Source organism: Myxine glutinosa, unplaced genomic scaffold (genome assembly GCF_964187855.1).
Source record: "Myxine glutinosa unplaced genomic scaffold, kmMyxGlut1.1 SCAFFOLD_2714, whole genome shotgun sequence".
Taxonomy (NCBI): Eukaryota; Metazoa; Chordata; class Myxini; order Myxiniformes; family Myxinidae; genus Myxine; species Myxine glutinosa.
The window spans coordinates 31,717-58,018 of record NW_027618808.1 but is presented as its reverse complement, the minus strand read 5'-3'; the positions used below and the strand labels follow the sequence as shown (position 1 = coordinate 58,018).

The window sequence follows — 26,302 nt, the reverse complement described above, 5'->3', positions numbered from 1 at the left end:
ACCCTCCCCTCCCCTGCTCTCCCCACCCCTCCCCCACCCCTCCCCTTCTCTCCCCCACCCCTCCCCTTCTCTCCCCCACCCCTCCCTCCCCTGCTCTCCCCCACCCCCTCCCCTTCTCTCCCACCTCCCCTGCCCTCCCCCCTCCCCTGCTCTCCCCCTACCCTCCCCTCCCCTCCCTGCTCTCCCCCCACCCTCCCCTGCTCTCCCCCACCCTCCCCTTCTCTCCCCCACCCTCCCCTTCTCTCCCCCACCCCTCCCCTTCTCTCCCCTCCCTGCTCTCCCCCACCCCTCCCTCCCCTGCTCTCCCCCCACCCCTCCCTCCCTGCTCTCCCCACCCCTCCTCCCCTGCTCTCCCCACCCTCCCTCCCTGCTCTCCCCCCACCCTCCCTCCCCTGCTCTCCCCCACCCCTCCCCCACCCCTCCCCTTCTCACCCCCCACCCCTCCCTCCCCTGCTCTCCCCCACCCCTCCCCTTCTCCCCCCACCCTCCCCTTCTCTCCCCCCCACCCTCCCCTTCTCTCCCCCACCCCTCCCCTTCTCTCCCCCTCCCTGCTCTCCCCCACCCCTCCCTCCCCTGCTCTCCCCCCACCCCTCCCTCCCCTGCTCTCCCCCACCCCTCCCTCCCCATTCTCTCCCCCACCCCTCCCTCCCCATTCTCTCCCCACCCCTCCCTCCCCTGCTCTCCCCCACCCTCCCCTCCCCTGCTCTCCCCCCACCCTCCCCTCCCTGCTCTCCCCCCCACCCTCCCCTCCCCTGCTCTCCCCCACCCCTCCCCTCCCCTGCTCTCCCCCACCCCTCCCCCACCCCTCCCCTTCTCTCCCCCCACCCCTCCCTCCCCTGCTCTCCCCCACCCCTCCCCTTCTCTCCCCACCTCCCTGCCCTCCCCCTCCCCTGCTCGCCCCCCTCCACTGCTCTCCTCCCTCCCCTGCTCTCCCCCCCACCCTCCCCTCCCCTGCTCTCCCCCTACCCTCCCTCCCCTCCCCTGCTCTCCCCCACCCTCCCCTTCTCTCCCCCACCCCTCCCCTTCTCTCCCCTACCCCTCCCCTTCTCTCCCCCTCCCCTGCTCTCCCCCACCCTCCCCTTCTCTCCCCCACCCCTCCCCTTCTCTCCCCTACCCTCCCCTTCTCTCCCCCTCCCCTGCTCTCCCCACCCTCCCCTCCCCTGATCTCCCCCCACCCTCCCCTCCCTGATCTCCCCCACCCTCCCCTCCCCTGATCTCCCCTGCTCTCCCCCACCCTCCCTGCTGTCCCCCCACCCCTCCCCTGCTGTCCCCCACCCCTCCCCTGCTCTCCCCCACCCCTCCCCTTCTCTCCCCCACCCCTCCCCTTCTCTCCCCCCACCCCTCCCCTTCTCTCCCCCCACCCCTCCCCTTCTCTCCCCCCACCCCTCCCTCCCCTGCTCTCCCCCACCCCCTCCCCTTCTCTCCCCCACCCCCTCCCCTTCTCTCCCCCACCCCTCCCCTTCGCTCCCCACCTCCCCTGCCCTCCCCCCTCCCCGGCTCTCCCCCCTCCACTGCTCTCCTCCCTCCCCTGCTCTCCCCCCTCCACTGCTCTCCTCCCTCCCCTGCTCTCCCCCCTCCACTGCTCTCCTCCCTCCCCTGCTCTCCCCCCCACCCTCCCCTCCCCTGCTCTCCCCCTACCCTCCCCCCTCCCCTCCCCCCTGCTCTCCCCCCACCCTCCCCTGCTCTCCCCCCCCCCCACCATCCCCTTCTCTCCCCCCACCCTCCCCTTCTCTCCCCCACCCCTCCCCTTCTCTCCCCCACCCCTCCCCTTCTCTCCCCCACCCCTCCCTTCTCTCCCCCTCCCCTGCTCTCCCCCACCCCTCCCTCCCCTGCTCTCCCCCACCCCTCCCTCCCCTGCTCTCCCCCACCCTCCCTCCCCTGCTCTCCCCCACCCCTCCCTCCCCTGCTCTCCCCCACCCCTCCCTCCCCTGCTCTCCCCCACCCCTCCCTCCCCTGCTCTCCCCCACCCCTCCATCCCTGCTCTCCCCCACCCTCCCCTTCTCTCCCCCACCCCCCTCCCCTGCTCTCCCCCACCCCCTCCCCTGCTCTCCCCTGCTCTCCCCCACCCCCTCCCCTGCTCTCCCCTGCTCTCCCCCACCCCTCCCTCCCCTGCTCTCCCCCACCCCTCCCTCCCCTGCTCTCCCCCACCCCTCCCTCCCCTGCTCTCCCCCACCCCTCCATCCCCTGCTCTCCCCCACCCCTCCCTCCCCTTCTCTCCCCCACCCCTCCCCTTCTCTCCCCCACCCCTCCCCTTCTCTCCCCACCCCCTCCCCTGCTCTCCCCCACCCCTCCCCTGCTCTCCCCCACCCCCTCCCCTGCTCTCCCCCACCCCCTCCCCTGCTCTCCCCCACCCCCCCTCCCCTGCTCTCCCCCACCCCCCTCCCCTGCTCTCCCCCACCCCCTCCCCTGCTCTCCCCCACCCCCTCCCCTGCTCTTCCCCACCCTCCCCTCCCCTGATCTCCCCCCACCCTCCCTCCCCTGATCTCCCCTGCTCTCCCCCACCCTCCCCTGCTGTCCGCCCACCCCTCCCCTGCTCTCCCCCCCACCCCTCCCCTGCTCTGCCCCCCACTCCTCCCCCTGCTCTGCCCCCACCCCTCCCTGCTCTGCCCCCACCCCTCCCCTGCTCTGCCCCCACTCCTCCCCTGCTCTGCCCCCACTCCTCCCCTGCTCTGCCCCCACCCCTCCCCTGCTCTGCCCCCACCCCTCCCCTGCTCTCCCCCCCACCCCTCCCCTGCTCTCCCCCCACCCCTCCCCTGCTCTCCCCCCACCCCTACCCTGCTCTCCCCCCACCCCTCCCCTGCTCTCCCCCCACCCCTCCCCTGCTCTCCCCCCACCCCTCCCCTGCTCTCCCCCCACCCCTCCCCTCCCCTGCTCTCCCCCCACCCCTCCCCCTCCCTGCTCTCCCCCCACCCCTCCCCTCCTCTCCCCCCACCCCTCCCCTCCCCTGCTCTCCCCCACCCCTCCCCTCCCCTGCTCTCCCCCACCCCTCCCCTCCCCTGCTCTCCCCACCCCTCCCTCCCTGCTCTCCCCACCCCTCCCCTCCCCTGCTCTCCCCCCACCCCTCCCTCCCCTGCTCTCCCCCCACCCCTCCCCTCCCCTGCTCTCCCCCCACCCCTCCCCTCCCCTGCTCTCCCCCACCCCTCCCCTCCCCTGCTCTCCCCCCACCCCTCCCCTCCCCTGCTCTCCCCCCACCCCTCCCCTCCCCTCCCCCCACCCCTCCCCTCCCCTGCTCTCCCCCCACCCCTCCCTCCCCTGCTCTCCCCCCACCCCTCCCCTCCCCTGCTCTCCCCCCCACCCCTCCCCTCCCCTGCTCTCCCCCCACCCCTCCCCTCCCCTGCTCTCCCTGCTCTCCCCCCACCCCTCCCTGCTCTCCCCCCACCCCTCCCCTGCTCTCCCCCCCACCCCTCCCCTTCCCCTGTTCTTCCCCCCTCCCCTGCTCTCCCCCCAAGACCATCGGCAATATAAAAACACTCCTATCCAAAATTGAGATCATGCTGATCCCATGTAACAAGTCTGGATGTAATCAGGCCAGAACTGTAGGAGGAGTAGCGCAACAAACAAACACCGCGGTGCGTGAATTGCAGTGAGGATATGACTGGCAGCAGAAATAAATAAACATGTAAAAGTATATAATCACGAATAAGTTATTTTAGATATTAACAATGATAGCAACAAACATCATGAGACTTTAAACGTTGATAGTAAATAAAAATAAATACAGTTTTGTATTGTTACGAAAGGAAGACGTGAAAACGCCGAGCTTAGTGAGGGCTTTTCAATATGCATCGTGCGTGCCGCCTTTGGAACAGGCGATGACGTCGTCGCGTTCCCGAGGACGTCGCTCGGCTCATTTACATAATTTATGCGAAGACGCCTTCGTGGCACGAGGTGGGCGTGGCTGCGCTTCCTTTCACGGACCGGTGCTCGACGTGGGGCTCCGCTCTTCGCCACACTCATTGGTCTCTTCAGGGATTTCTTCGCTCCGCGGTCCACACGGTGACCTTATTCATTCGAAAGTTAATTTTTCAACATGTCACCTCGTCTCTACATCCCGAGAGCGGCACTGTACTTCATTGCAGTGCAAGTTTAGTTTAAGCTCTTTGTTGCCTCGTCGCTTTTCATGTTGTTCTCAGTCTCATATTGAAATTTCAACAGATTCGTTCCTTATTTCATTCCGAACGATCTGATCGTCGAGGTGTTGAGACATTCGTACTGGCTCAAGATAAAGGACGGTGGAAGGGTTCTTCAAGATCTGGAGAAGATCCACGGATGAACATCGGTCATGTACCTGATCCTCACGCTCAATCGTCTTTGTCCTCGGGGTTACCCTCAACCCTTTGCCTAGTGCACATCAGACCCCAAGTGAGAGACCGGAATGAGTAGACGACAACAGTCGGACGTTACAAGAAACGCGGGAAAACGCGGTCGTTGCCCCCACCATGGCGGCGCCAATAGACCTCGACGTGTCCTTTAAGGTCGTCCTGGTCGGAGACTCCGGGGTGGGTAAGACCGCTCTCGCCCAGAGGTTCCACGTCGGGACGTTCGCCGAGGACCATGGAAGTACCATCGGTGTTGACTTTTGTATGAAGACCGTCCAGGTGCTGGGAAAGAAGGCCAGGGTGCGTATTACAGTTACCTGTCACCTTTGACTCATCGAGCTTGGAGACGTGGGCAGTGCTGGGTAGTTGTAGTTGTAGTAACGAGTTTCTGTATAAACCAGATTCCCCAAAAACCATCGACTCGTGTAACCTGCTATGATTGGCCATGTTGAAATGTGCAATATCACAGTTTGTATACATGGTCGAGGCTCGTGGAAGAGCGAGAGCAAAATGGAAAGGGTAAACACCAAAGGGGTAGAGGGGCGGGGGGGGGGGGGGGGGAAATCACCATAACCTGGGAAAAAGAGTGCTTGGGAATTTGGGGTGGAAGAGATCATGAATATGGATGGGGGATTAGCTGAGGTGGAGGTGAACAGCTGTGTTGATGCCTGGAGGGAAGAATGGGACGGAGCACACTGGGGTGGTTGGTTCCACGGGTGGGGGAAAAAAAGAGGAACACCTGAGTGGAGGTGAGCAGCTGTCTTGATGCCCTGGAGGGAAGAATGCGATGTAACAGAATGGGGAGGTAGATTCCGCAGGTGTGAAAAACGAGGAACACCTGAGTGGAGGTGAGCAGTGAGCCTGGATTTTGGGAATTTAACATGAAGAGGGTTTCTGAGACAGGTGGGAACAAAAGAGGAACACCTGAGTGAAGGTGAGCAGCTGTCTTGATGCCCTGGAGGGAAGAATGCGATGTAACAGAATGGGGAGGTAGATTCCGCAGGTGTGAAAATGAGGAACACCTGAGTGGAGGTGAGCAGTGAGCCTGGATTTTGGGAATTTAACACGAAGATGGTTTCTGAGAGACAGTGTGTGCCCTGCATAAACCTCTAGGGGGTGCGAGGGGGGTGAGGGTGGGTAGGGGGTGGATAGAGCCAAGAGAGGGCAGAGGGTGCAAGACCAATACTGAGGTAGTTACTGCAATCTCATGTAAATACTCTTTGGGATTGTTTCGGGTTGGAGCAATTTTTCTCCATAACTTAAAATTTATCATAAACAGAGCAAAATAAATAAAAGCATAAAGAACAGTCATCTCAACACTGTAAAGTGAACATCATCTGAACATTCATTAAAAAAAACATCCGACTCACATTGACACGTTGAAGGCTCGGAGCATGGAGCACCTACAGCAACATGGTTTCATTATCAGGATGCATTTGTTTAAGGATCAGGTCAAACTATTTTGAAATGTTGACGTCACATTTCAAACTTCCATCGATGCAGCATTATAGCTTAAGAGTTATTAACTTGTCACCACAAAAATTACCCCATGTGCACGAAGGGAAAAGTGAGGTTAAGCCATTGGGTCACTTTATTTGTCTGTCGGCCATGTTTTTTTTCCCTAAGTCTACAAACGTCAGTTTATGATCGAGGAAAGAATTTAAATTGAATGTTATATTTTGAACACAAATCAGAAAATGCAAAGCCCGTGAGTGTCCGTTTGTATTCAGACGTCGTCTTCTTCTTCCGTGCTCAAAATAACAAAAACAGTTTTAACTAGAACGGGCACTCGGTAGAGCGCATACCTTCGCCGCAGCTACTGTTCTGTACTTGGCATGGGAGTGTAGGGAACAGAACAACAAAAATACGATTTTGACCTTTTCGTGACCTTGACCTTGACCTTTGACCCGATTGCTCCCAAAATCTAATCAAATGTGTCCCGTATAATAACCAATCATCCCACCAAATTTCATGCAATTCGGTTGAATACTTTTTGAGTTATGCGAATAACATACACACACACACACAGACATACAAATAAATACACAGCGATCAAAACATAACCTTCCGCTTTTGCGAAGGTAATAAAATGCAAAATGAAAATTTATGATTTTATACAGCCTTAACCTTTGAGCTTTAGATCTAAAAAAAAAAAAATCAGCTGAGAGCTTTTGTTTAGTGAACCAATTCTGTGACTCGATATGCAAATTCTTAAAATTCCAGGTCAATTGGATGAAAATTGATGATTTTATGCAACTTTGACGTTTGACCTTTTGATCTAAAACAAAAAAGAATCTGCTCCTACCTTTTGATTGGTGAACCAATTCTGTGACTCAATATGCAAATTCTTAAAATTCCAGGTCAATTGGATGAAAGTTGATGATTTTATGCAACTTTGACGTTTGACCTTTTGATCTAAAAAAACAAACAATTGGCTCCTACCTTTTGATTGGTGAACCAATTCTGTGACTCAATATGCAAATTCTTAAAATTCCAGGTCAATTGGATGAAAGTTGATGATTTTATGCAACTTTGACGTTTGACCTTTTGATCTAAAACAAAAAAGAATCTGCTCCTACCTTTTGATTGGTGAACCACTTCTGTGACTCAATATGCAAATTCTTAAAATTCCAGGTCAATTGGATGAAAGTTGATGATTTTATGCAACTTTGACGTTAGAGCTTTTGATCTAAAAAACAAACAATTGGCTCCTACCTTTTGATTGGTGAACCAATTATTTGACCCAATATGCAAATTCTTAAAATTCCAGGTCAATTGGATGAAAATTGATGATTTTATGCAACTTTGACGTTTGACCTTTTGATCTAAAACAAAAAAGAATCTGCTCCTACCTTTTGATTGGTGAACCAATTCTGTGACTCAATATGCAAATTCTTAAAATTCCAGGTCAATTGGATGAAAATTGATTTTATGCAACTTTGACGTTTGACCTTTTGATCTAAAACAAAAAATAATCTGCTCCTACCTTTTGATTGGTGAACCAATTCTGTGACCCAATCTGCAAATTCTTAAAATTCCAGGTCAATTGGATGAAAGTTGATGATTTTATGCAACTTTGACGTTAGAGCTTTTGATCTAAAAAAACAAACAATTGGCTCCTACCTTTTGATTGGTGAACCAATTATTTGACCCAATATGCAAATTTTTTTAATTTCAGGTCAATTGGATGAAAATTGATGATTTTATGTGAAGCTGACCTTTTGACTAAATTATTAATTTGACTTCGCCGTATTATCATAATAAGGATTTGTTGAAAATTTGATGACAAAACTCAAATGGTTAAAAAAAAGGGTTGCGGCCCGGACAGACACACACACAAGTGATTGCAAGACCCCGTCTCGTGCTGCTCAGGGGACGGGCTAGTGAACCCGTAGTTTAGCGGTACTTTGGCTCTGACTGCGGCACGATCACGCATGCGCATGGAGGAGTGAGATTATATATTTTACTGTCCTAATCATCGACCAAAATTTAAAATAATTCCAAACAGGAAACGTACTGTTTTTATTTATATTATAAAGGGCACAAACAACAGGCACAAGTAATTAATGTACCCTGTTAAATAAGGTGGTGTAAAAGACGCCTCATCAATGGCGGTAAATTTCCGAAAATAAATTTCAACATCCTTTAGTTTATTTAAATTTCATTATACACTTTAACACTGTAGAACATAAATCGCCTTTTTGACACTTTCAAAACCCTTTAGTTTAGCCATACTTGGACAAAATGTTACCGCATTTCGCATTATCTCGACCAATCAAATTTTCTGCTCTCAAACCCCGCCCATGTCCTTGTTTCTCAAGTCTGCATGTGGTAAGGTGTTCTTTGAACGCTCTAGTTTATTTATCAACACAAAAATAAACATATGTCACCCACAGGGTGAACCGTATCTTGCCCCTGCATCTGTCTATTTTACCTTTTGGTCAAAATTGAATGACCTTCAAAATGACCTTGAAGGTCAAGGCCGATCGACACCAAAAACTAATCAGCTGAGCGCCATACCACACCCTATATACCCACCAAGTTTGGAGATCATAAGATCAAAGTTACTCAAAAAATAAGGGTTTCGTTGACCTCCATGATTGACCGCAAAGTGACCTTGACCTTTGACCTTGACCTTAATAATTTCGTATGGTGAATAGTATGTCTTCATGACCAACACACATGAAATATTGAAAGATTTTGATGAGAACTGAGGAAATAATTTTTTCATGAAAATTCCGTTTTTTCGTCATGACGTCATCAAATGACGTCATAGCGTCAAACTGTTTACAGATCTGGGAAGCACTCATCAAGGGCATTCATATGAGGTATTACTCGATATGGTACCTACGATTTCAAAATTTGACCTTGGGGTCAATAATTTTCGACCTCCAGCGCTAACCATGAAGGTCAAGGCCGATCGCCACCAAAAACTAATCAGCTGAGCGCCGGACCATATACTAGATTCCCATGAAGTTTGGAGACGATCCGATCAAAGTTACTCAAAAAATAAGGGTTTCGTTGACCTCCATGATTGACCGCAAAGTGACCTTGACCTTTGACCTTGACCTTCAAAATTTTGTGTGCTGAAGGGTATCTCTATAGGACTCTGATATGCGAAGTTACAGGAGTTTCCAATAATAACTGTGGTCTACAGAGTGATCTAAACGTGAAAAAAAAATGATTAACCACAAACAAAAAAAAAAAAAAAAAAAAACAAACAAACATACAAGCTGACTAATACATCTTGCAAAAACTTCGTTTTGGCAAGATAATAAAAACCAAGAAACATGTTTTGGCGAATCCAGTTACTGATTGATATATTATTTAATTAACCTGTAATTCATTCTTTTCATCATTTTATACCAAACATTAATTCATTTGTTACCTAACCCACCAAAGGTGGATGGAGGTTATGTTTTCACCCCTGTCTGTCTGTTTGTCAGTCTGTCTGTCCGATTGTGAACAAAATATCTCAAAAAGTTGTGGACGGATTCGGATGAAATTTGGCAGAGATGTCGCGTATGTGACGAGGACGATTCGATTCGATTTTGGTGATGATCTGAATATGGATTCGGATATGAGAATTAATTATTTTTTTTAGGTGATTCTTCACCATTGGGAGACAGGGCCAAAAACTATACATAGCAGGATATCTCAAAAAGTTATGGACGGATTCGGATGAAATTTGGCAGAGATGTAGCGTATGTGACGAGGACGATTCGATTCGATTAGATTTTGGTGAAGATCTGAATATGGATTCTGATATGATAATTAATTATTTTTTTAGGTGATTCTTCACCATTGGGAGATGGGGCCAAAAACTATACATCGCAGGATATCTCAAAAAGTTATGGATGGATTTGGACGAAACTTGTTGGACAGGTTGTGTGTGAGACGAGGAAGAATCGATTCAATTTTGGTGAAGATCTGGATCCAGATCCAGCTAGTAGAATTTTAAAAAGTGATTCTTCACCATTGAGTGAATGATTCTTCAGCATCTTCACTTCACCATTGAGGCCAACCAGGTGGAGGTATGGTCTCTACTGAGTGCCGTTCTAGTTGTTTTTTTCTGATGACCATTATGCTTGTTGATTATTTATTTATCATTTTGCTCTTCATTTCCAGTTGCGAATCTGGGACACGGCTGGACAGGAGCGTTTCCGCACCATCACGCAAAGCTATTACCGCAGCGCTCATGCCGCCATCATCAGCTTTGATATCACCAGGCGGTCCTCCTTCACTTCTGTGACATCTTGGCTGCAGGATGTAAGGAAGTACGCCTGCGACTCCATTATCATCTTCCTAGTCGGTACGTTGAATCTCACTCGTCTCTCACCTCAATTTAAGCTACTCCAAGATGGTCGCCATAACTCCTGTTTCATCAGAGAAATTTACCTTCACCGCCTACTTGGCTTGTTTGGTTTAACAAAGACCAAGGTCTTTGATTGCACTTTGGACGATTTGAAAAGTGTAGGCACCAGTAGTCGTGTCATTGAAGCCGGCGTAGCCGGTTTGCTTTTCAGTAACCCCTCGCACAAAGATGGCAGGCAAGCTGAGCCGTGACCTTGGGGTCTGTATTCTTAAAGTAACAGAAAAGTTATTCGCACATTCCAGCGGGAGATTGTCTTGACTCTTAAAAAAATGAATTCCGTATGAACCGACACGTCCTTGCAAATAAGGTGCGCATGTTTGTGCGCAAAAACCGGAAAATAAATAAATACACTTGTTTCCTTATTTTGGGAGAGTGCAGACAAGGTACATAGGAAAAACAATATTAAATGTCTAAACACGTTCCAATGTTGCTGCCTGACGAGTCGATGCTCCACTCCACTGGGATCCTCAAAGCTGCCGAGCCTGGGTTGAAATCCCGACAATTAAACATCGGGGAAATACCCCTGGCGCTCACCTGGTGGAATAAACAGTATACTGCACCGACTAAAGGTATTTTAAACCAATTTCAATGGTTGCTAGAAGACAGGGCATCATGTAGAATCATACTAACATAATCATAAGACTTTAAACAAACAAACAAAAAAAATACCTATTTTGGGGGGCAACCCCCTCTCCCCCCTCCCACCCCGTGTACCTCCTCAGGCCCCCATTTTTCCAATGCCGTGAACAAACTTCGGTACATCACGGGTGGTGAAGGTTGTGGTAAAGTTTCATCGAAATAGTGTGTGTAGTTTCAGAGAAGAAAGCAAACGTCTATTTTGGGGGGCAACCTCCCCCATAGACCACCACAGGGGCAGATTTTTTTTAATGCCGTGAACAAACTTGTACGGGTGATGAAGGTTGTGGTGAAGTTTCATCGAAATAGTGTGTGTAGGTTCTGAGAAAAAAAAGCAAATACCTATTTTTGGGGGGGGGGGCAAGCCCCCCCCCCATAGACCACCTCAGACACGGTTTTTTATATACCAGGAACCAACTTTGGTACATCACGGGTGGTGAAGGTTGTGGTGAAGTTTCATCGAAATAGTGTGTAGTTTCTGACATGATAGCAAACATCTATTTTGGGGGGGTCAAACCTGGATCCACTTTAAGTGTTATCGGACGGACAGACGGATGGACGACGCACCATCGCATAAACTCTCCTGAACCTCGTTCCAGGTGAGCTAAAAACTCTCATCCCGGTGTTTCACAGGCAGGGTGACTCATCAATGTGTGTGCCGTCCATCGGACGGACGTTAAACCGGACGTCCCATTTGCCGGCATTTTTTGGTGGACTTGAAAGATCTCATGGTGTCCTTCGTGAAGAGTAGGCGAGCTATCTCCGGCACCATGGCCAAATTCCAAACTCCTGCCCCAACCTACAGAGGACATTGCATCAGCGGCACAGCTGTGCCCTCAGCCAATGTTGCTGCCTCACAGCCTCATGCTGCATATGAAAGAAGAAGAAGAAGAAGAAGTAGGCTCCACAAGCGATGATTCATAGGAAACTTGAGCAAGCATGGTATGTGCTACCCCTGCATATTTGTGGCATTCTTCGTGTCCCTATCTAGTATTTTTTTTTTCTTCACAGGTGAGCTATTGTACCTACGGAGGTATGACAACAGCAAAACAGATTCGAACCACGGGCCAAACGGACCAATTCCTGGATGCCAGATGAAATTGGTTTGACACAATCACGCTGCGTGCCAGATAAATAGGCTCGTAGGGTGTGGGTAGCTGACCCCAACTTTGACCGACATGGCTTTATCTGGTCACTTGTCAACATGTTTCATTTAACCATGGACCACAAAAAAAAGATACTTAAATATTTTTTATGCCTCCGCCCCTGAAGGTGGCTGGAGGCATCATGTTTTTGGGTTGTCCGTTCGGGCTAAACCTCGTTTTTCTCAGCAATCACTTGTCCGATTAAGATGAAACTTTCAGGGTAGGAGTGACGCCCATGTAGAATGTTTTTATGATAATTGTGACATCATAGGTCACATGGTATGGCAGTCATCATGGATTAAACACAAATAATTAAATATGTCCTGGAAACCGCTCAAGGGAAAAATTTGAAACTTGGCACATTGTCAAGTACTCCCAATGGGGAACAAAAGCATGATAATGATGACATCATCGGTGAAGTGGTGCACCAACCAAAAATGTTTTAATCGAATTGAATGCCTTATGCTAAAAATCTGAAGTTGCATGCACATGATCTATGACGTATTTGCATTGAACTATTAAATTTATGACATCATAGGTCACATGCAGCCCGGTGTTGGCTTAGCGGTTAGGGTGCCGGCTTGGGATCCTAGGATCCTGGGTTCGAATCCCGGTCGATCGCTAAATTAACACCAGGGGGGTTGACTCAGCCTGTCATCCTTCCGAGGTCGGCAAATCGAGTACCAGTTCACTGGTAATTCCCTGTGTGTCGCAAGAGGCGACTAACAGGGTTGGTGGCAGGAAGGGCATCCGGCCATAAAACATTGCTTCAAAAAGGGGTCCACGGTGCCCGAAAAAGGCCAACCCCCGCTCTGTGGGGGAAAATGGCCTCTGAAGGTGGTTGCCTATAGGTCACATGGTTTGGCAGCCATATTGGATTTAACCTAAACTTTTGAAAACATCTTCTCCCAAACCACCGAAGAGATGGACTCGAAACTTTACGTGTCATTGACTAGGTATGGTGATTAAAAGTTTATCACAAAAACGTCAGCAGTCACATGGTGTGGCAGCCATATTGCATTGAAGGAATATATTAAATAATTATATCTCAGAAGCCGCTTACCTTATCAATGTGAAATTTTGCAAATATCGTCTAACACAACTGCTGCATATGGTTTGTAAATTGTCGTAGGTCATGTGGTTTGGCAGCCATCTTGGATAGAAAAACGAACCTTATCCGATCAACACAAAACTTCACAAACGTGATCCCCTACCCATACATGTGCAGAGTGTACATTTTTGATGTCATATGCCACGTGGTTTGGCAGCCATATTAGCTTGAAAGCCGATTTTTTTTTTTTAATCCCTTCTCTGAAATCGCTTCACCGATCGATATAAAACCCAGTCATGTCTGGTGAAAATGTGATACTTGAGAACAGCTGAAGGAATTTAAATCGAACTTGTTTATTTTTCGGACAGTGAACGAGGGCATCTACCCGTTGCCACGGGGCAGGGACTACACGGAGGCATATTGACAGTCGCATTGCTTTAGTTTGTAATATTTTGACCGATAAAATATTTTCTTTGCTCATTTCTGGACTTTTTTTTTTTTTTTTTTTTACACAATTCTCCACCTAATGTTTGTGCATTTTATCATTGACACTGTCCCTGTGGATATCAAAGTTGTTCTTCTGTGTTGGCAGGCACTAAAGCCGATAATGGGGTGCAGCGTGAGGTGCGGCCCGAGGAGGCCGCAGCCTTTGCCCACAAGCACAACCTCCTGGGTTATATGGAAACGTCTGCACGAGATGCGCTCAATGTAGAAGCCCTCTTCATCAGGCTCGCAAGTGAGTTGGTGCAGAAACACCAAGTGCCTTATCTTGGAGCTGAGATGGGGGAGGCAGAAACCAGGTTGGGTGGAAAGGACAAGAGAGCATGCAGTTGCTGAGATGGAAGGTGTCGGTGTTAAACAGGTTGCTAAGATTGTGCACACCTGTAGTGTAGCAGCATAGCAAACCTGTTGTGCATTTTGTGATACAAGCACCAAATTTGGCACAAATGTACATTAATATGTTGCGAACATTTTCAGATATTGGGCCACTTGAAATTCCGTAATTTTTTTTTTCAAATTTTTTCAAATTTCGTAATTTCAAATTTTTCGGGTGACACCGTCACAATTTCGGTCTTCGAGGCCGGCCGATATAGTGGGGCGGCTTAGCCCAAATATTCAAAAGAATTGTGCATTTTTTGATACAAGCACCAAATTTGGCACAAATGTACATTAATATGTTGCGAACATTGTGTGGTCAGCAATGAAGACGAGAGTCTGAATTACATGTATGCAAAAGACCTTGTGAACCAGTGAAGCAAATACACGGGTAAGCATGAATTAAATCTAGGGCATGATATAATTTCCATGATGTTTACCTCTACACTCAATGGTGGAAGGAGGTAATGTTTTGATCCCAGCTTGTCTGTATGTCTGTTTGTCTGTTAGTCCACAAAATTCCAGACAAAGCTTGTAGTAGTGGTAGTTGTAGTGGTAGTGGTGATAACAGAAATTGTTATATAGAACTGAACTTATATTATTATTATATGCAGAAAATAACTTCATTTCTATATGCCCTGCAGTGGACAGGTTAATTGGTTTATGCACTGAAGGGGTCACCCTGGTGTGCACTGCTGTGTTCTGCCTCACTGAGTTGTTCAGGTATGATGTACTCAGCACAAGCTTCCGGTTGGCCCGGAGGTGGGGGTGCGGGGCCCGTCACGGAACGTCAAAACAAACGGCCTGCCGGGGCCGCCCAAAAGTCGGGCGTGAGGGGCGCGTCCACTAATGGAACGCCTCTCGCTTCCCGGATCGAGGGCCACGTGGTCAGGAGAACCTCGTCCCTTCCGGTCACACTTTGCCTATCGGCCGGCCTCGAAGTCCGAAATTGTGACGGTGTCACCCGAAAAATTTGAAATTACGAAATTTGAAAAAAATTGAAAAAAAAAATTACGGAATTTCAAGTGGCCCAATATCTGAAAATGTTCGCAACATATTAATGTACATTTGTGCCAAATTTGGTGCTTGTTTCACAAAATGCACAATTCTTTTGAATATTTGGGCTAAGCCGCCCCACTACTGAGTGAATTAGGTAAGTATGCAAGACCGGAAGAGGTAATGTATTATTGAATAAACCGATGAAATATTTTTCATGGCATCGGTTTATAAAGCAAGTACGAGACCGAGGTCGATATTTTGTGGGCGATGTAGCCCATAATTAATGCAATAGCGGCAGAGAGCAGGAGGTGCGTTATGGTACATTAGGTACGTCATGTACCGTACTGTTCGGTACCTAATGAATCTTTGCTCTTGTCGTAGTTCTGCTAACGGGTGAATAACTACCAAAGTTTACAGCTCCAGCTGTGGGACAGAATTGTTGCCAATACCTTTTTGTTTTCTTTATGGGATCGAGGATCATGGAAGAGGAAGGTAGAATTGACAGTGGGACAAACTTCAAGGGAATGAAGGAACAGGAGAAGATGAAACGGAAGAAACACTGAAACTAGCAACCAACATGGTTGGGTTCAGAAAGGTTAACTGGGGTCATAAGGTTAATGGGATCAAAATTAGGGATGACGAGATAGATAGTGGTGCTTGAATCGCTGGAGGGAAGCATCTGGAAGGTTCTTCCATAGATTGGAACAGCGAAGAATAAAAGAGATTTCGGTGTTCCTGGATTGTGGAAGTTTAACCAGGAGGGGGGTTACTGGATGGACTTGTGCATCCTGGAATAGATAGGGAGGGTCGGAGGACAGAGGGAGCAATGTTGGAGAATAGTCGGTGGAAAACGGAGACGACCAACCTGCCTGCGATGCGAAATCAACAGACATTGTGCTTCAGCCTCATCATGAGAGATTCCAATAATACAGTAAAATGCTTTAATTTGTTGTTCTTTTTCTGCTACATTGTCAAACAACATGTATGTTAAAACGAACGTCTTGTTTTGCCAAAATAAAAATAAACCTAATAATATAAGAATACAATTTTAGGAATCTATATATATATAAAACAGTGTGTGTGTGTGTGTGTGTGTGTGTGTGTGTGTGTGTGTGTGTGTGTGTGTGTGTGTGTGTGTGTGTGTGTGTGTGTGTGTGTGTGTGTGTGTGTGTGTGTGTGTGTGTGTGTGTGTGTGTGTGTGTGTGTGTGTGTGTGTGTGTGTGTGTGTGTGTGTGTGTGTGTAATGTTACCGATAGACTCCTAAACGGAGAGGCTTACGTGCTTGATATTTGACATAGACATGGCCATTGAGCCTGGGACGAACATGGCCGAACTCAAAATATTTGACGATCCATATTTTTTATTCATATTTACCTCAGCGCGCGGAATCGACGGAATCAGAGCAGGTGGGCGCTGATTCGCTCAGAGCGATCACGTGATGACGCTATGACGCTATGAAAAAAAAAATCGTTATGAACGCTATGAAAAAAAAAATCGCTCGCTTTGCCAAGGGGCTCGCTCCCCCCCCCCGTTCCCCTCCCCTCCCCTTCCCCGTCCCCCTCCCCTCCCCCGCCCGACAAGGCCGGGTACTTCTGCTAGTGATACATAAAGCATTTGAACTTTGCACTCTTGTAGACCATGGTTGTGATCTCTGGAGGTCTGTCGTGACATGAAAAGTAACAAATGTATTTTTTTCATTCAAAACTGCTACTCTTGATTCTCTTAAAGCCTCGAGACTCCTAGAGCACCGTCACCCAGCTCTCCATGCCCTCCCATGTCTCTATCGTAAGTTCGTAAACAGTCTAAAATCAATGTCCCAAAACCTATGCCATTATATAGGGTACGTACAGCCAAGTCACAGGTTGGAGAGGTATGCATTACTGTTTTGCTTTCTTTGCTTGGAATGAGCTCGATTTTGAATTCCTGTACGGATATTCCATATGTTGATTATGAAGAAGATACAGTATATGGTTCTCTTATGGACACGTGACAATGGTATGGATAATGCGCTTTGTACATGCAGCAACAGTCACTCGTGGCCTGTTGAGATTAGGAGAGGGCACACATGACCAAACGAAATAGTTGATCATAAAATATTCATAATTCACAAGTAATTCCTAAAATAACCTCTTCCTCCCTTTTTGTTTCACTAATCTAGCTGAATCCCCTTTAATGGATCCTCATTTCCATTATTTGTCAATGTTGGCATAGTGAGGCTAATTCACATGCGAGCATCGAGCAGACGATATTCACATCCTATTTACCTACTCACTCCCTCGAATCATCATCATGTACCATGCCAGGGCAGGAATGGAATTTGGCCATTTTGCCAGCGACAGCTCACCTACTCTTCAAGAAAGATACCGTGAGATATTTAACGTATACCAAGTCATGCCGACAGACGGGATGCCCCAATTAACGTCCATCAGAGGGAAGGACAGCACACACCTTGATGAATCACCCTGCCTGTGATACACCATGATGACAGTTTATAGCTGGGCCAAGATTCAAACCCAGGCTAGACAGCCTAGAGGTGTGTCTGCGTACCCCACGGCCATCCTGCCAACCCCTCCCTTGAATAGTGATATCAGATGTGCTTTGCCCTTCTGCTTAGCGGTTAGGGTGCGAGCTTTGGATCCTACGATCCTGGGTTCGAATCCTGGTCGATCGCTGAATTAACACCAGGGGGTTTGACTCAGCCTGTCATCCTTATAAGGTCGGCAAATTGAGGACCAGTTCACTGGTAATTCCGTGTTTGTTGTAAGAGGCGACAAACAGGGTTGGTGGCAGGAAGGGCATCCGGCCATAAAACATTGCTTCAAAGAGGGGACCACGGTGCCCAAAAAAGGGCAACCCCCGCTCTGCAGGGAAAAATGGCCTCCAAAGGTGGTTCCTTTGCCCTTCTGGCCCAGGTTGGCCGGTGATGTCCATGTGCTTACTGAGTCCATGTTTCTCCATGAACCGAACATGTTCCTTGGCGTTTCTTCAAAAACATCATGTCCTCTCCAATTTATAATAGTTGCTTTAATTTTTGTACAATGCAGTCTCAAACAAGTGCAGATACATTCAAAGTACACCGCCCCCATGCCAAATAATTAAATATCCTACAGCACGGCATTGCCAGGGTGCCTACGATGCGCGGCATTGCCGGGGCGCCTGTGGCGCCCGGCAATACCGCAGTGCAGCTTATAGAGACTGCATTGGGAGGGAGAGGTGTACAATAATTGATCGATTAATTATATAATTAAAATCAACAAAAGATTATCGCAAAATATTTTCTTAGTCAATTGGCTAATAGCATAACTAAGTCATTAATAAAAAATTAAATAATTAATTGATTAATCAATAAATAATTAATTAAATGATTAATCAATAAATCAAAAATATCCTTGATAGCCACATCACTTGGTCACTGTCATGTCCAAATATTAGCTTCCTAGCTCAAAAGGTGCCTGAGATATTGGACAAATAAAAGAAAATAAATCAATGATTAATAATGAAAATAAATAATCGTTAAAAAATTAAATTATTAATCAATTCGGTCATAGAACACAAACCACCACCATTTCATCAGAATCTAACTTTAAAAAAAAAAAAAGAAGTCATTAATCAAATTAATTAATCGATTAATTGATTAATTAATAAATACAAAAATAGCCTTTGCAGCCAAATCACCTGGTCATTGGCATGTCCAAATATCAGCTTCCTAACTCAAAAGGTGCCTGAGTTAATGGCCAGAAGAGAAAGTAAATGTAATTAATTAAATAAGTACTTAATTGCTAGTAATTAAATAACTCCTCAATTAATTGATTAATCAAAAAAACAAAAAACTACCGTTTTTGACAAAGGATTTGCTCATTGTTGTGCTGAAATTTCAGCCTCCGAGCTCAAAGGATGGCTGAGATATCACCTGGACAAACAAGAAAAAAAGAAAGAAAACAAACAAACAACCAGAGTGAAAACTGAGTACTCCCTTTCAGCGTGCGTCACTGCCGAGCCCCCTTCGATGCCTGGCAATGACGTTTTGCAATGCCTGGAGATGGCATTGGAAAGGAGCGGTGTACAACAAGAACAAGAGAAAAATGACCACAGTGTGGTCACCAGCTGCAACGTGTGGAATTATGAGGATTTCCATTGCAATATGCGCTACCAAGTTCAACCAGTCATTAAATTATACGCATGCACTAGCGTCTTTTTGTCTTTCAGCTAAATTTATTCTGGTTTCTTAAAACGAATCGCGATTTATGTCCGCGATGTTCTTACCTCATACTAACGCATGTCCGAATGTATGCGCATGCGCTATTCAATAATTACACCGAATTTGTGTCAAGTTCTGTGAAACGAGATTGATATGAAAACATTCATGTTGTCTTTGTTGCTAAATTTATTCTGGTTTCTTCAAACAAATCGCGATTTTAGTCCGCGATGTTCTTACCTCATACCAACGCACGTCCGAGTGTATGCGCATGCGCTATTCAAAAAGGCACCCCAACAACAAGAACAACAAGTACAGATACATTCAAAGTACACCGCCCCCATGTCAAATAATTAAATATCCTCCAGCGCGGCATTGCCGGGGCGCCTCTGGTGCCCGGCAATACTGCCGTGCAGCTCATAGAGACTGTATTTGGAGGGAGAGGTGCGCAATAATTGATCGATTAATTGCATAATTAAAATCAAGAAAAGATTATCATAAAATATTTTCTTAATCAATTGGCTAATAGCATAACTAAACCACTAGTGCTTCATCCGAAGATGTATCTTTTAGAAATTTAATTAAATAAGGCATTAATAAAAAAATTAAATAATTGATTAATGAATAAATAAATAATGAATCGATTAAGTGATTAATCAATAAATAAAAAATATCCTTTGTAGCCACATCACTTGGTCACTGTCATGTCCAAACATTAGCTTCCCAGCTCAAAAGGTGCCTGTGATATTGGCCAGATGAGAAAGAAAATAAATAAATAATTAATAATGAAAATAAATAAACAATAATCATAAAAAGATGAAATAATTAATCAATTCGCTAATATAACACATAAACCACCACCATTTCATCAGAATCTGTAACTAAAAATTTTTTTTTTTTTGGCATTAATCGAATAATTAAATAATTAATCGATTAATCAATAAATAAAAAATAGCCTTTGCAGCCAAATCACTTGGTCATTGGCATGTCCAAATATCAGCTTCCTAACTCAAAAGGTGTCTGAGATAATGGCCAGAAGAGAAAGGAAATGTATAAGTACTTAATTAATCGCTAATAATTAAATAACTCATCAATTAACTGATTAATCAAAAAACAAAAAATACCGTTTTTGACAAAGTACTTGCTCACTATTGTGCCGAAATTTCAGCTTCCTAGCTCAAAGGATGGCTGAGATATCGTCCGGACAAACAAGAAAACAACCAAACAACCAGAGTGAAAACTGAGTACTCCCTTTCAGCATGCGTCATTGCCGAGCCCCCTTCGGTGCCCGGCAATGACGCTATGCAGTGCCTGGAGATGGCATAGGAAAGGTGCGGTGTACAACAACGCGGTCCTCTCATTGAGCTGCTCGTCGCAGTTAAAAAGAGCAATCTGAGATTGCAAACCCTTGCCAGGATGTATTTTCAGTGGTTTTTAAGGTTTTTGTGTTAAAACAAATATGGCGGCCGAACCACGTGACCGATGACATCATTTTTTCTCCACTAATTTATTCCGAGATTATGCTCAATAAATTTCATCTTGATTGGATGAAGTTTTGTACTTGTCGCATTATGACGTCACAATGGAGGCACTTATGACCATCATTAACATATTTTATTCCCCATGGAGAGTTCTTCACAATGAGCCATGTCTGAATTTTTTATATTCAGCGCTTTCCGAGATATGGAGGTGCAAAGTTTTTCGGTTTTTCCAAGATGGCGGCCGAACCACGTGACCGATTGTCATTTTTTTTTTCTCCACCAGTTTGCCAACATGGCGCTCAAAAAATTTCATTTTGATTGGATGAACTTTTGTACTTGTCGAATTATGACGTCATAATGGAGGTACCTATGACATCATTAACATATTTTATTCCCCATGGAGAGTTCTTTACAATGAGCCATGTCTCATTTTTTTTTTTTTTTCAGCACTTTCCGAGATATAGAGGTGCAAAGTTTTTCGATTTTTCCCCAAGATGGCGGCAGAACCACGTGACGTATGACGTATGACGTAATAATTATCATGAAAAAATTATACAGGTGGAGTTGCACCTTTGGTGAAAATTTCCTGTCAACCGGACCAACGGTTGCAGCGAAAATCACATTTATTCTGTGTGTACAAACAGACGGACTCAAATGCAATACCCTCCTCTGGCGAGGGTAATAATCCTTTTCTGATTCTGTGCTCCCAGTAATATTTCGCTGTTAATAATCACTGAATTAGATTATTTTTTTATGCAAGGGTCTATGCTCATGGAGGAGGTAAACAACAAATGGAGCAGCAGGTTCAAACATAAGAGGGCAATGGGTATTGCTGGGAGGATGGAGGTGATGGCCATACACAAGGATAAATTCCACAAAAACGAGTAACAATGGCCCAGAGAGGACCAGAAAGGGAAAGAATCAAAGTGTGGAAGAGATCATGGATGTGCATGATTTAGAGATGGCCAACACATTTGAAAGACTAGCGAGAAGGGCAAGACGACGCACACAGCCAATTCTAGATTTGCAGAATTAGGGATGGATGAATGAATGCGGGTGAGCAACCAGTCTGGCTTTTTGGAGGGTGAGCAGGTAAGGTTTTAATCGAGGAATGTGTACAACCTGGGGAGGGCAGAGGTTAGAAAGGGCAGGAGGAGTAAGGCCAGATGTGAGCTTGTACAGTTTATAATAGAGAGACCACCAAACTGCCACTGGTGGGAGAGTGGCAATTCTTGGGAATCCACCTCCTGTTTTTGAGATTCCCAAGAGTGCGGAAGGCTTTGTTTTCAACTGTTTCGAGAAGGAAGGTGGGAAGCAGGTGCACCAGCCCATAGTTGGGGGGCATACCCTATGGAGCTCCATATCAAAGCCTTGATTTGTGGGAGGCTAGAGAATTTCGATAGCAGGTGAGCATGATGTTGGTCCTTGGTTCTTTGTAGGAGACGCAATGGTTCTGAGCTGTGCAGAGAGACTGCAGGCTGCCAGTGGAAGGGATCGCTTTCCAGGAGGAGAATCCGAGATGTTTTCCTGTGGTGGCTTCACCACACGCCTCACCACACCAGGGTCAAGAGGATGGACAAAAAAAGTTGAATATGGGATGAATTAACTTGTGAAGAGAAATGAGGCCATTGTAGAATAAATTCCAGAAGCAGTCAGTTGGGAGCTGAAGTGATGATGGATCAGACTTGATTGGAGACGATGGATAGGCCAGAACAATCAGCTTTACCAAACTGTCATATAATTATGTGCCTCGTGAATTCTCTATTAACTGCCAAAGAGATGCACACTTTTAGCAACACCTGGTCAGAAGAGCCTCAAGGTAATGAGGCTTGTTGTTGTCACCTACCCAACTCATCTACCAAGTTTTGTCATAACGCACCCACAACTTTTTGAAATACCATGTTATTTATCGTTTTGGCACTATCACCCAATGGTGAAGAATCACTTTAAAACTCTTGTATTCGGATCCAGATCTGGATCTTCACCAAAATCGAATCGAATCGTCCTTGTCACACACCCAACCTGTCCACCAAGTTTCGTCCGAATCCGTCCACAGCTTTTTTAGATATCCTGTTCACAAACAGACAAACAAGAAAGACATTGTGCAGAGTCCCCTCCTCCTCCCCCCCCCCCCCCCCCAAAATAGTTGCCATGGAGACATCAAATTTTCCATTTCATTAAGATTAAAATTGACAATCTTAATCATAGCATGGGTCAATTAAATGAAAATTGATGATTTTAGAAGTTTGTCCTTTAGTTGACCTTTTGACCTCAAAATAGGCTTCTCAGTTGTGACTGCTTCTACAACTTGGTAAAGTTTCATGATTATCGGTTTCGAATTGTGACCTGTGGACGACTGACAGACAGACAGAGACAGACAGAATAACGCACAAGACCAACCAATCAATATGAAAAAATGAATGAATGAATGATCGTTTTAAGGCCATTTTTCCCCGCTAGAGTGGGGGTTGGCCTTGCAGGCCCCATGACCTCATAGGGCCCTGTTTGAGGCAACGTTTTTATGGCCGGATGCCCTTCCTGACACCAACCCTTAGTCGCCTCTTACCCTCTTAATCAATATACTTTACTTTAAAAAAAATCTTTGACTTTGCAGGTAACAGACAGGTGTGAAAGCATAGCCTCCATCCCACCTTCGGCAGCAGAGGTAAATATTCGGCCAGACATTATTTACTTACGATATACAGACTTGGCATTTAATATGGAATATATTTTTTTTCTTGACTTGGGTTTCCTTTCTGAACTCAGAATATCAATCTGGTGAGATTTTCTTTTACGCTTCGGTGATTTATTTGTTAAAAGAACCATGTCACTGATTGTCTGTCGCAGCAAGAAGTCAATAACAGGATTATATCACAGGTGGCGTGACAAAATGTACGGACAGGTACATTTGACGATTGGCTTCACAATCGGGTATATAAGGGTTGTTGTGTTCTGTATTAGTGGAAAACAACTGCTGCACGTCTACAAAAGTTATTGCCGCTTCCTCTGGAGATGGTCCGTCAACTCGACAATGCTGTTTGTCATGGAGTGGTGGCCTTACGAAATTCCGGCATGAAACAGTGTGCTATTGCTCGGCAGTATGGCATCATTCAAGGTCAGGTGTCAAAGATCCCGAAACGAAATGCTCAGAGGGGTGTCCCTCCTCCAATATCGAGGCCAGGACGTCCCCACAGAACCACAAGGAGGGATGATTGCCAGCTGCACCGGTTAGTCCGCAATGGCCGTACCAAGTCAGCTAATCGGCTTAGGGCTGAGTGGCAGCAACTGACAAATGTGCCTGTATCCAGAAGGCTAGTCAACCAACGACTGGTTCAAGCAGGCTATCGTGCCAGGCGTCCCCTGAGAAAGCCACGCCTGACAAGACAACACCGCCAGCGCCGATTGCAGTGGGCCAGAGAGCACCGCCAATGGCAGCCAGGACACTGGAATCATGTGATCTTCAGTGACGAGTCTTGATTTCTGGTCTATCGTCAAGATGGCCATGTCCGAGTGCGCAGCCAAGTGCATGAAGCCTACAACGAAGATTGTATAGTGCCAAGAGTCCAAGCTGGAGGTGGTGGGGTGACCGTTTGGGCTGCTTTTCATGCAGGGGGCAAAACTGACCTGGTTGTTTTTTTTGTTTTTTTTGTATACTGAATCGAGGCTCATGAAAGAGCTAACATTTATTTCACAAACAAATCAACCAGACAAACAAAATATATAAAAAGAGGGAGCGGAAGACAAGATGGGGAGTGAAGGGGAAGCACACAAACACAACATTTGAGAGCAGGGAGAAGTGTGGGAGGGAGAGAGCTTGGGGGGAGGAGGCGTGGGAAGGGGGGAATTCTGCGGTTAGGCGGTTCTGAATTAGGCGGGGAATTAGGCGGTTCTGAATGGAAACCTGAACCAGTTCAAGTACAGGGCCATTCTGGAAGAAACATTGCTTCCATTTGCTCGTGTAGCCTTTTGAGGAAACTTTGTCTTCCAAGATGACAATGCATGGCCTCATCGTGCGCGCATGATCCAACACTTTCTTGCGGACCGTGGTGTAGAGCATATGGAGTGGCCTGTCATGTCCCCGGATATGAATCCGATGGAGAACTTGTGGGCAGAATGAACGCGTCAAATCGACCACTTGGACCAGCAGCCAACCTCTGTGCATGAATTGCAGCAGGCTATTGTCACTGCATGGCAAACGATTCCTGTCCAAACCTTGGCAAATCTCGTGAACAGCATGCCTCAACGTGTACGTGCTCTCCTGAATGCTCGTGGGGGTTACACGACGTACTGAACTGTAATTTTACTATCCGTAATCCGTTGTAATTAAACTTTTGTTTTTGTTAAAAAAAAATTTGGCTAATGTGCAAAATAAAGAAATACTTCTGGAAAACGTACAGAAGTTTAACACAGTACTGTCCGTGAATTGAGTTCAATATCAGTTTACATCACTTTCAGGGATCAATTTATTTGCTTCAAAATGTCATGTGGTTTTTGTTTCTTTTAAAGGTCACATTAACAAAATCTAGAATAATTTCAACATAATTCCAAATAACTTTTGGTTCTAAGTCAACTTGAAAAGTAAGTTCACCCCCACAAAAAAAATATTCCATATTAAATGCCAAGTCTGTATATCAGTATGCCTAAAACACATGTTCCTCTGTCTAAAACAGGAAAACGTTATACATGATTTTGCCAATAGCTTAGAGTTAGGTGAGAGGTCCAGCTTTGTGTACATATTCCCAAGTCCCTGATAGCATTTCCACCTCCTATCAACATGTGTTTGACGAGGCCCAAAGATAGTGGGTTCTCAGATTCTTCAGTTTCGAGCCGAAACCTGCTGCTGACCTAGACTTTTTGAGTGATTTGATTCAGTTGGATGACGTCCAGTCCTGTTTACATGCGGTTTGCAGGATATCCAAGTGGTATTGGAACGCGCTTTTGAGGTGTCCCGAGTAGATTTGAAACTCGACCCAGCTATAAACTCTCATCCTGGTGTTTCACCAGCAGGGAGATGCAGTCTGTGCCACCCAATGGATGGAAGGATGTGAAGCTGGAGGACCCATCTGTCAATGTTGCTCATTGTTGGATGTTAAAGACCCCACAGTATATTTCGCAAAGACTAGGTCAATTATTTCGCAAAGACACCACCATCTCATCTTCCCCCATCCAAAACCTTGATCTTTTTTACCCCCGTTAATTCACCCCAGATCCACTTTTCTGAAATACCGACTTCTTTCCTGGAAGTTCTAGCAGTGTCCATGTTTTTTTTTTACTTCTCCCACCACCCACCCCCTTCCCATGCCTTCTCCCCCCAAGCCCTCACCCTCCCATAGATCTCCCAATGTCCCTGCTCTCAAATGTTGTTCTTGTGTGCTTCCCCTTCTCTCCCCATCTTGTCTCCCGCTCCCTTCATTTCGTCTCATGTGTCCGTTTGTTTTTTTGTCATTAATGTTAGCTCTTGCACGAGCCTCGACCTTGTATATAAAACAAACAAACAAAAAAAACATCGTTGTCGGCACCCTGAACAAATTACAAATTACATATTCCTGCCCTGACCAACTGCTGGGAAAGCAATGGCAATCCCTCACCCTCCCCAAGCACAACCTCTTTCATAAAACTACTTCGGGAGCGCTGTCACTGTTAGTAGAGTATAATAACTTTTATTACTCCACGCGCGCGTGAAGCAAAAAGCGGGGTTTGGCAATTCGTTCACTTTTGTCCATCT

General features: G+C 46.6%; 1 protein-coding gene across 3 annotated transcripts; it reads left to right on the top strand.

The window, feature by feature from the left end:
• The first annotated feature begins 3,912 nt into the window (after positions 1-3,912).
• RAB43 (RAB43, member RAS oncogene family) lies at positions 3,913-25,652 on the top strand. 3 transcript variants are annotated; one of them, XR_013621697.1, is made up of 4 exons: positions 3,913-4,619; positions 9,948-10,131; positions 13,619-13,913; positions 15,048-15,947. XR_013621697.1 is itself a non-coding variant. In XM_068100966.2 (4 exons), exons 1-4 carry the CDS (start codon positions 4,440-4,442, stop codon positions 25,517-25,519), a joined length of 540 nt encoding a protein of 179 aa, XP_067957067.1. In that variant the 5' UTR covers positions 3,918-4,439; the 3' UTR covers positions 25,520-25,652. The 3 variants fall into 3 exon arrangements, 2 of the variants coding, with proteins under 2 accessions (XP_067957067.1, XP_067957066.1); XM_068100966.2 differs by lacking the exon at positions 15,048-15,947 and adding an exon at positions 25,488-25,652 and having other exon boundaries at positions 3,918-4,619; positions 13,619-13,762; XM_068100965.2 differs by lacking the exon at positions 15,048-15,947 and having other exon boundaries at positions 3,918-4,619; positions 13,619-14,009.
• Positions 25,653-26,302: the final 650 nt, after the last annotated feature.

Coding starts and splice junctions, on each gene's coding strand:
- RAB43 (XM_068100965.2), top strand. CDS start 4,440: ATGGCGGCGCCAATAGACCTCGACGTGTCCTTTAAGGTCGTCCTGGTC. Junction 4,620..9,947: donor TGCTGGGAAAGAAGGCCAGG/GTGCGTATTACA, acceptor CTTCATTTCCAG/TTGCGAATCTGGGACACGGC. Junction 10,132..13,618: donor CATTATCATCTTCCTAGTCG/GTACGTTGAATC, acceptor CTGTGTTGGCAG/GCACTAAAGCCGATAATGGG.